The 10,685-nt window shown below is 54.5% G+C and overlaps 1 protein-coding gene across 1 annotated transcript; it reads right to left on the bottom strand.

Annotated features, from left to right (window-relative positions):
* Positions 1 to 5,302: 5,302 nt before the first annotated feature.
* On the bottom strand, positions 5,303 to 9,627 carry LOC133397041 (potassium voltage-gated channel subfamily A member 2). The gene is given in 3 exon segments (XM_061667456.1): positions 5,303 to 6,212; positions 6,214 to 6,395; positions 7,311 to 9,627. Coding segments are annotated over 3 exon segments (1,692 nt in total). The 5' UTR covers positions 8,010 to 9,627; the 3' UTR covers positions 5,303 to 5,401.
* Between the last annotated feature and the right edge of the window lie 1,058 nt (positions 9,628 to 10,685).

Here is a 10,685-nt window from a genome sequence, read left to right as displayed (position 1 = left end):
TTTCCGGTAATGTTTTGATTGTGAAAATGTATTCTTCCTTGTTTGACCACTGCCGCTTCCTTCCACCAGTGATACTTTTATTTCGAAAATAGACTCCATGCTTAACCACAGCTGCTTTTTTTTTTTTTTTTTCCTTTTCTTTTTTTTTTCTTTCTTTCAGCAGCACCTTTTATTGTCAAAAGTCTGTTCAGGATGTCGACGTTGCTTGACGTGCGGGAACAGGAAGTGTGAGGGAGGAGGCCACACGGCATAGTAAGAGTCCAAAAATCCCAGGGGTCCTCGAATGCATCGGTTGGGCCGAAACGCTTCGCGCTGCCCTCCGCCGCCGTCGTCGTCGTCGTCGTCGTCGTATGGCTTTTGAGAAAAATAAGCGAGTCGATATGATTGTTGTTTTTCGGCAGCGACGACGAGGCTCCTCCTCCTCCTCGCCGGCCGGCTGCTGATTGGCTCGAAGGCACACAGGTCCAGAGGGGGCGGGGCGTGCAGCAGGTGAGGGTTCAGAGGTCATCCGGTCTGCAGGAACACACACATTGAACAGACTGATGTCGTTTGGCCCAGCAACCACATTGTACTCCAGCGCGTTCGGCTCAACTCGAACTCCAAACGTCTCTAAACTCGACTCCACCTCGTTCGAATGCACACTACGTTATTGCACATCTACATTCTATTCTATCGCACGGTACTCCACTGTACTCGATTCCACTATGCTATTACGTAGAATACTGTTCTCGTCCATTTTACTCAATCTGACTCCTCTATTCGACTCGACTCCATTCGCTACTGCTCAATTCTGTTGTACCCGATTCTACTGTACTCTTCTCGTGTTGTCATCTACTCTACCGCATCGCACTCATCTTTACTATGATGTATTGTAGTCTCCTCCGTTCTACTATGTGATACTAGTCTTATTTTTATTTTATATTATTATTTCCTACGATTGCTTGTACTCTGTGATTTTACTCAGCTGTACCATACATACTCCATTCTACTCTCCTCTTCCGCAATCTACTCTACGATGTCCTATTCTACGACTATATCCGAGTGCGCTCTACCACGTGGTACTCGGTTCTACTTTCGTCGACTCTCCTCTGTTCTACTCCAATCGATTCGACTCGACTTTATTCTGTGATGTTCTGTTGCACTGAAATCTACTCCTTATTGCCTTCTGTTGTGCCGTACTCCATTGTACAACATTGTCCTTTATTTGAATCCACTTTGTGTGTCTTCCAGTCAACTCGATTTTACGACATCTGACGATATTCTTTTTGTCCTTTCCCACACTGGACTGCGTTGTACTTGACTCCATTGTATTCTGCGGCACTCGGAAGTATAGCCAACAGCTCTGAAGGCTGTTCTTTTCTCCCTCTGTATTCTACGGTTGATGTTGTTTTGGCCCCTCCCCCGGCCATCTTCCTGGAAGTTAATCCGCAGCTGGCGTCGCGGCAGATGGCGGCGTGCGTCGTGCCGCCTCCGCCGCCGCCGCCGCGCTAGTTATGAATGATTGCACGCTCGGGGCATTAAGTTGGGATCACTTTAATCCAGTGCAGCATATGCAAGGCCTGCTGGGACAAATCCAGCGTGACCCGCCGCTTTCGCTTCTTCCAAACTCGAGCGCATCGCAAACTCCGCTATGCCAACCGAAACTCTTTTGGCTGCAAAATAAGTCGGGTATCATTCCCGAGTCCCTGGTCATGTAATAAGAGGGATTTTTATTTTTTGCACAACATAGTGGACCTCGACAGTTCCCTAAAATGTCCTTTGAAAAATCCCTTTTTAGTGATTCGGGAGGAAGGAATGACGATACAGTTGACTTCAGAGCTGAAAACGACCCATCAAATACTCTGGAACCGCTTTGCAGTCGAATGAAAAATAGTTGTGAAACCTTGGGCACTCGTGCGAACGCCTGCATAATCGCCCTTCCACATCCGCAAATCCGCCGAGTTGCCCATTTTGGGGTTTTGTATCCAATCCTCTGTTATTGGCTGAAAAACCTTGCGCCGCTTTCGTGCGCAGGCCAAAGCCATGTCTAATATAAAACATTGCTTTTGGGACATCTGGTGGCAAGTTGGTGCCATGGAACTCTGTTGAAGTGAAGCGGAGGAGCTTCATGGAGTCAGGCCATCGCCTTTTCTCATCAAAACAAATATGTTGTCGCCATCTTATGGCATCTATAGGCAGTTACAAACCTTGGGCAACAATGACTTCCGGATTTTTTGCTGTTCTCCTCTGATGATCGATGTATTCATTTTGTAAATTCACTCAGCTTAAAACAATTGAATGTTATCGTGTTTATTAGTTTGTTTATTACGGATGGTCCACCTGACGTTGCAATTACATGATTATCGTGATGAGGGAGTGTTCGATTTATTGTTTCAGCCCGTGAGTCGACTACAGTGCAGTGGTTTTTTGGTTTTTTTTTTGCGTAGGGTTAGGGTTTAAAAATAAGACTTTGAGAAGGGGCCAAAGACTTTTTCACGCCACTGTACTGTATATAGTATGTAAAAAAGTAAGTAATGAGTGAATGATTCCGAACGCAGTCGATGCGTGGCTCTTTGCTGACTCGCTCATCGGGAACTATCGAGGTCCACTGTGGAAGGAGCGGGCGGACGCTTTAGCTTGGCGGCCGCTAGCTTGCGTTCGTCGCTCCTCCTCGACACACAATCAACCCCACGCGCGTACGACCACATGGGCGCGCGCGCGCACACACACACACAACAGACCAATCAAACACACGCTCACGAAACCAGTCGCAAACACAACCAATATAACACACACACACACGACCGACCGACCGACCACATGCACACGATCACGTGACGAGCCAATCACACACACGCACAAGTGAATGATTGCCAACACAGCTGCCGTTTCTCAACAGAAACACCAGGGGCCGCATTTTCTGGATAGGGCATTGTCGGCAGGTGGGCGAAGGTTGGTGACCGGCTGCATTTTGTTCGCGATTGTGCGCTTTGGTCAGATTAGGTGGCGATTCTCGCCATTTGCCTGTCTCAAGCGTCCACGTTGTTTTGCGCCGCGGGCGCGCGTGCGTGCTAAAAGGCAGCGACAAGAAAAGGATCCGAGGAGCGGAAAAGGAGGACACAAAGTGGCGTGGATGTTATCTGGGTTTACACATGAGCGCTCTCCATCATGGCCGTGCGGCAGGGGAGCGCCGCCGGGTCATGTGATGATGATGATGATGACGACGAGCCCGCCGACCGTACAATTGACGGAATGTGACCGACTCGCTTCCTCTCTCTCTGTGTGTGTGTGTGTGTGTGTGTGGATGCACATGTGGTCAGTGTTGTACCTGAACGAGTTCATCCGACGAAAGTTCATGAACTAGTTCATGTTTTGGGCGAACGTGAATTGAACTTAGTTCTTTTCTGCCTGATGAACGTGATTGACAGCGCATCTGCAAACGTTTTTGCAACAAAAGTTCATTTTCATTCGAGCGTGCCGGGTTTTGTTAGGGACCTCCAAGACAAAAGCTGACTGAACGCACTACATACGGGACTTCGTACGTTCCTATCCGCGCTGTATTTAACCCATTCAGAGCGTACGCCGTTCATGTATACGTGGGCGAGGTGCGTTCAGGGACACTCTGTAAATGGGAGTAAACCTGTTCTTTGTTAGGAAAATTATTTGAATCAGAATGCTTGAGTGAAAACACTGTGATAATATGGAATTGATTTTCTTTCGTAATAGAAGTGTTGATAAGATCAAATATTTGGTTAATATAGTCAGCCAGAGCTGCACGGAATGCAAAGTTGTCAACAGTCATTCCTGTCATACTGTGTTGCGTGTTTTTGCCATAAAGGCCAAAAGTCCAGTTTTTCTTTGGAAAAAATCAAAAATCCCATTCAAGCAAGATTTTCCTGATGTTTTTGGGATTGTAGGGTGGACGCCGCTGCTGGCTGCGAGTGCGGACTGAATGGGTGCCAACAACGAGGAAATGAGATGCCAGTATTTTCTGGGGAATTGCCCGTCAGCCACATAGTGGAAAAAACTAAACGGTGAACTTTGTTCAAAATTTTGAACGGAGGACTGAACTTCGAAGTAGTTCATGTAGAAAATGAACTTTCCCAACACTGTGGTTGCGTGTGCGCATGCGGTTGGTTGCGTGTGTGGGACCGGCGACCAAACAAAGCGAGCTGCCGCCAGGCTAAACACAAGCCAGCGGTCGTCGGCCATTTTTCCGTTTGCGATGTGTCCCGGAGGTTTGATGATGTCATCCAGCCGCGATGTCACGCCAGGATGACATCATCAAGTGGCGTTTGTCATCCATTTTCTCGAGCGGGATCTTTTGTCCCCCCGGCAGCGGTGAGGTCACAGCTGAGGACCGCCACCGCGTGCGTTATGTAAGTTCCTCCTCGCGGTCTCCAGCGCTTCCGGCCCTTCCCGAACCCTGACGGGAGCGGCGAACCGCTCACACTAACCCAGTCGACACCTCACACGTGTGTGTGCGTGTGCGTGTGTGTTGTTCGGTTGTGCTACTGTATGCGGCGTGTGCGTGTTTCTATGAATGGCGTGCGCGGCGTGGATATTATGGAAATAAAGTGAGGGATTAAAGCCGACGCAGTTTTAGTGTCAGCAGTCAAACGAGACGTCGATCGGTCGACAGCTTTGATGAGATATTTTTAAGTTTTCTAATCTCCCGACACCGCACGACACCACGCGAGGCATTCAAGGACACTCTGCGCCGCCGCCGCCCCATTTTGCCGCCCTCCGTGCTTCTCCGTTAGTCCGTTTAACGTGAAAGTGTCTCGGCAGATGAAGAAGGTGCGATTATGATTGCGTGTCGCTGAACACGTGACGACACGTTATTAGCGCGTATCCATCTGTCACGTTTGCGTGCGTTCAGGAGTGTGAAATGCGCGCCCTCGTGCGTGAGCGTGGTTGGCGTGGCAACGCTGCAACGATGGCGTGAATTGACACGAAAGTAATCAAAGACGCGGGGCCAAGGCGCGCGTCCCGTCCCGCTCGGCCGCGTCCAGACGCCGCGCCGCCGTCCACGTGTCTTCGCCGCAAAGTTAGCAATTTCCCGGAATCAAAGGGATGCCGGTGCAGGTGACCGGAAGCGGCTTTGCTGCGATTGGTTACGAGTTCACGGAGGAGGAAACGCAACGCGACGTGACGTCGGGACGAAGAGGAAATTGGGGCAATGGGCGGTTGGGGTCGGGCAATTCGGGGCGAGGGTCAGTCGTGCGGAGGGCGAGGCGTGGAAGTTCCGCTCCCTGTGCGATTCCGAGCTGCAAATAGCGAGGCGGGCACTGACCTGCTTTGAGTCACGTTGAGCGCATCACGTATCCAAACCAAAGCTCACGTGCGCGCGCGCGCCGTGCACGAGGCAGGAAAGAGTTCAAAGTCAAAGTCTTCGGAAAAGGTCGCGAGTCCCGCGCCCCTACAAGTCGGTTTCCCGCGTGTTGAGGCAGAAGGCGTACAGAGAACTTTTCAGGTCCAGGCCGCTGTTGGCCTTGACGTCGCCCTTGTCCGGCGCCCCCGACGACTCCTCCTCCTTCTCCTCGGGGCCCGGCGCGCCCGCCTTGCCTTCGGGCGGCGCCGGCTCGTCCTTGAGCGACGACTGGTCCTGGTCGGTCTCGCGGTGGTAGAAGTAGTTGAAGTTGGACACGATGACGGGCACGGGCAGCGCGATGGTCAGCACGCCGGCGATGGCGCACAGCGAGCCCACGATCTTGCCGCCCACCGTCACGGGGCGCATGTCGCCGTAGCCCACCGTGGTCATGGTGACCACGGCCCACCAGAACGCGTCGGGGATGCTGGAGAAGTGCGACTCGGGCTCGTCGGCCTCGGCGAAGAAGACGGCGCTGGAGAAGAGGATGACGCCGATGAAGAGGAAGAAGATGAGCAGGCCCAGCTCGCGCATGCTGGCCTTCAGCGTCTGCCCCAGGATCTGCAGACCCTTGGAGTGGCGCGACAGCTTGAAGATGCGGAAGACGCGCACCAGGCGGATGACGCGCAGGATGGCCAGCGACATGGCCTGCTGGCCGTTCGGGTGCTCCTGGCCCTGCTCGGCCAGCTCGGTGCCCAGCGTGATGAAGTAGGGCATGATGGACATGATGTCGATGATGTTCATCACCGTCTTGGAGAACTCGGACTTGCTGGGGCAGGCGAAGAAGCGCACGAAGAGCTCGAAGGTGAACCAGATGACGCAGGTGGTCTCCACGATGAAGAAGGGGTCGGCGAAGGCGAGCGGGGGGCCGCGCCGCCGTGCCGTTGCCGGGCCGTCCGGCCGCCCGCAGCTCGCGCTCGTCGCGGAACTCGGGCAGCGTCTCCAGGCAGAAGGTGATGATGGAGATGGTGATGACCAGCACCGACACGATGGCGATGCCGCGCGCCGGGCTCGAGCTCTCCGGGTACTCGAAGATCAGCCACACCTGCGGGAAGACGCCGCGGCCCTCAGTCCGGCTCCCGGCAGCGCGCTCGGCCGTCCGGGTACTAGTACGCTCTTTGTCCTCGCTAGTGAGGCAATTGAACGCGCCCCCCCCCCCCCCCCCCCCCCCCCACTGTTCTATGACCGTTTCTGCGCACTAGTAGAAGAACTCGGGGCCCGATAGTGGAACCACCATCACCACTACTAGTGACATGTTTCCCTCTCCTGACTTCTACTACTGTACGACATTTCTATGCACTAGTAGAACAACTAGGGCATGCTAGTTGGATAACTCCAGTACTAGTGAGACAAAACGGTGCACTAATTGACATCTGTGATGTGCTTGTCCTACTCGTGAAGCGCTTGTAGAATTTTGTCGGTAGTTGCACTACTAGCACACAGCTGTTTTGCCTGACGAGTAACATGTTCTTCTGGTCTGCGTAAATGTCACAGAGTCGTGGGAAAAGGGAGAGGAATGAAGATGAGCTCAAGTAAGACGGGAAGAACGTGCACGAGCGAGAGAGGTGTAGAAGGAAGAGATAGCGAGGGTGGAGGACTTGTAATACTAGAGAAGTGGGGGGTGTGGTAAGGAGGTGAAGAAAGGGCTCCGAGCAGGTTGGAACGGGTGCGGTGTGTGACAGAAGGGTCTCTGCTGGGGTGAGGGGCAAAGTTGGGAAGACCGCGGCGACGCCGGCCGTGATGTACGGATTCGAGACGGCGGCGCCGAAGAGACGGAAGGAAGCGGAGCAGATGAAGATGTCGAGCTTCTCTCCAGGAGCGAGCAGGTCGCGGCCGCCCCTCAAACACGCCGCTAGTAAGACTTAGCCGTTCTACTGTTGCGCTGAAAGCGGTCTTCCCGGTGGCGACGAAAAGCGTACTAGTGCACGGGATATCGACTGGGAGCCCGCCCTGCACTAACCTGCTTCTGGAACTCGTTGCGCGGCAGCGGCTTCTCTTCCTCCTTGATGAAGCCCTCGTCCTCGCGGAAGCGCTCCATGGCCTCCTCGCCCAGCTGGTAGAAGCGGATCTCGTCGGCGAACACGTCGATGGACACGTTGACGGGTCTGCGGATCTTGCCGCCCGACTGGTAGAAGTAGAGGATGCCGTCGAAGCTGGGCCGGTTGCGGTCGAAGAAGTACTCGTTGCGCAGCGGGTCGAAGTACTTGATCCTCTTGGCGGGGTCCCCGAGCAGCGTGTCCGGGAACTGGTTGAGGGTGCCCAGCTGCGTCTCGTAGCGGAGGCCGGCGATGTTGACGAGCACGCGCTCGTTGCTGTCCGAGTCCGGGTCCGGGTCCGGGAGCTCGTCGTCGAACACGTGCGGGCTGTGGTCGGCGCGTAGCAGCGCGTCCATGGCGTTCTCGCTGCAGCTCAGCGCGCTGTTCATGTCGTTGATCCTCCACGCGGGAGGCGGCGGGGGAAGAGGAGGCTGAGGCTGAGGATGAGGATGAGGATGAGGATGGGGATGAGGATGATGGTGGTGGTGGTGGTGAGGAGGAGGAGGAGCGTTTATTTCCTTGCCCAGGTCGTCCATGAGCGCCGAGCGGAGCTGCTGCTGCTGCTGCTGCTCTCCATTGTTGGCGCCTCCGTTCTCCTGCAGGCTCACCAGAGCCACCTCCATCACACTCGAGCGCCGCGCCGCGCGGCGCCGCGCCGCTCACGCGCACTTGTTGACGGAGGCCGTCGGCATCCCGGAAGATCCGAGACGAGGAAGAGGATGCGCCGGAGGAGATGAAGATGAAGCCGTGGCAGGAGCGGAGTGAGAATGCGAGGACGGCGGAGGAGCGGCGTCTCTCCGCCCCCTCGCGCGCGCGACCCCCCGCCGCCGACCTGCCCCCAGCCCCACTCTGCGCGTGACTGACTCTTTCGCTCTTTTCTCTCTTTAGACTCCCGGTTGTCTTTTTTTTTTTTTTAAATGTAAAATCAGCAAACCTTCATGTCGCTGTAATCATTTATTCATTTCGGGGGGAATGTTGAGAGAGAGGAGGAAAAAGAAAAGAAAAGAAAAGAAAAGAAAGCGTGCACATCAGGACCCTTGATGTCCTCATCTTATATAAGATGCCACGCACACGCGCGTCACTCGTCTTTGTGCTGCTCGGCAGACCAACACTCACTCGCATGCACACGCGCGCGCGCTCGCACACAGCATCTTGTTTGATGTGGTTTTACCCACAATGAACTTCATCTCCATGGGAGAAATTCAGCCTCGGACTGGACGATTTGTCCACGCTGGCCCTTTAAGAGCGACCAGCCTCAAATGTACTCGGTCATCCAAACTTACACTGGACACACACGCGCGCACACACGCACAGTGACCTATTTAAAAGGTTATTTTCTTCGCCCTGCGGTCGGATTAAGACAACAAAGCATGAATGCTATATTTATCCCTTTTCCTTATCTCATGCAGCAGCCTGATCATGATCAGCATCCCCCCCTGGATTAAGCAACACTGTCGTCCACCCCCCGCACACTCGCCCTCACACGCCACAATGGCAACAACGCGAGTAGTAGGTGGCCCGCGGGCTACGGCGTCCACACAGCACAAGGCAGCCCTTGGGACATTTGTACCAATAACGTCACAAGTGCAGCATTTCCCAACAGACACCAGATGTGTGTGTGTGCGTGTGCGTGTGTGTGTGTGTGTGTTGCGTTGCTCCTTGAGGGCAGCATGACACAACGCCGCTTTAATTCAGGCTGACAGGCGGTGAGTTCAGGTCCAGTCACAAATCACACGCTGAACAAAAGTTTATTTTTATTTGGCCTCTGTCTTCATCTCGTTGCCATCGGACGTGACCATTTATGGACACGGGGGCGGGGCCTATTGCGACATTGCCTGTACTCTTACTTTCGGAATCATCATCATCGTATTTGTGTTTGTTTGTTTGTTTGTTTGTTCTTGACAAGGTTTGCGCGCGAGGGAGCTGCCTCGAGCGGAGTCTTTCTGGATGGAAGCTCGGATGGAGGCCGTCACCGTGGCAACAGGTAACCACTAACAACCGGCGCACGCAATCGGAGCTGCTCGTTGGCACGTGACGTCCACCGTGAGTCACCTGAGGGGCATCAGCGTGCGCGCGCGCGCGCGCCACCTCGCTTCGAGTGTTCACTCCAAGTTGCAGATTCAGTGCAAAAACCGTTTGTGCGAGCACGAGTCAAGATGGCGGGCAAACATCATGATGTCCTTGTCCCAGCGCCGCCCCTGCTCTACGACCAGCTTCATTCGCAGACTCGGGGGGGGGGGGGGGGGGGGTCGTGAGCGGAGATCGGAGAGGAGCCTCGGAGCGCTCAGCCGTTAGCTTAGCACGTGCCGCGTGTGTGCCGGATGAGCGCTCAAGTGGAAAACGCGAGAGCCAATCGGCAGCCTGCGCTCCTCACAAGACCACCCCTTCCCTCTCCCCTTCACAGTGCGTGGAGGCCCTCGGGAAGACTTCCAAACACGCACACGCACACGCGCACACGTCAACCAGCTCACCGACGGACCTCCAAAGGTCTCCCCTGGGCTCCGTGGCGGCCTCTCGCGGTCGTGTCGCGGAACACCGTCCTCTTCAGTGGCTTGTCGCGCGTACACGTCAGAGTGTCGCGCCGTCGACCTGTTGCGATATCGTCTCCTTGGAACACCGTCGCCTCACGTGTCATTGTCGTGATATTGTTGCGACCGTGTCACGTGGCGGCATCTTGTTCCGTGTCGTTCCACCGCCTTCTCTCTCATGAATTTCATGCGTTTTTGTCAAGTTGTCGCAGTCTTGTTTGGTTCCAATTCATGCGCCACTGTCTCGCTGGTTTGTTGTGACGTCGCGAGCGCCTCCCTCGGCACGCGGACGAGCGCGAGCCAGCAGGTGGTGCTGTCGTCCTGTTGTCGCTCTCAGATGCCGTTTTCTTCACATGACCTTCATCTTGCCGCGTTATGCAAATGAGCATCGGGTGGGCGGTGTTATGCAAATGAGGAGCACGTGAATATTTCATGTGAGAACAAGACTCCTCACTTTCCACTCAGTATTCCGATGGTTTGCAAACTCTCTTTAGCCGAGCCGAGCCGAGCTTAGTTTAGTTTAGCGTGAGCGTGGTCCAAACAGGAAGTCGCAGCGGGAACCTCAGCTGCCGGACTTGGTAGAAGATCAGCGGATGTCGTTCCCGCCTCCGCCATGTTTCTGCCCTCGTTAGCTTCGCGCATGCTAACTTTTACGTGCCGCCATCTTGTCACTCTTATTCTGATTGCGTCCAATCCGGTCCGTGGGATTCAGAACACCCGGAACTGCTGCTGCTCTTTTCCCAGCACAGTAACGTGTTGCTAATTGTGTCC

The sequence above is a fragment of the Phycodurus eques genome, chromosome 22 (assembly GCF_024500275.1).
Source record: "Phycodurus eques isolate BA_2022a chromosome 22, UOR_Pequ_1.1, whole genome shotgun sequence".
NCBI classification, from domain to species: Eukaryota; Metazoa; Chordata; class Actinopteri; order Syngnathiformes; family Syngnathidae; genus Phycodurus; species Phycodurus eques.
Note: the sequence above shows the minus strand (reverse complement) of the source record. Positions and strands in the feature narration are given on the sequence as shown.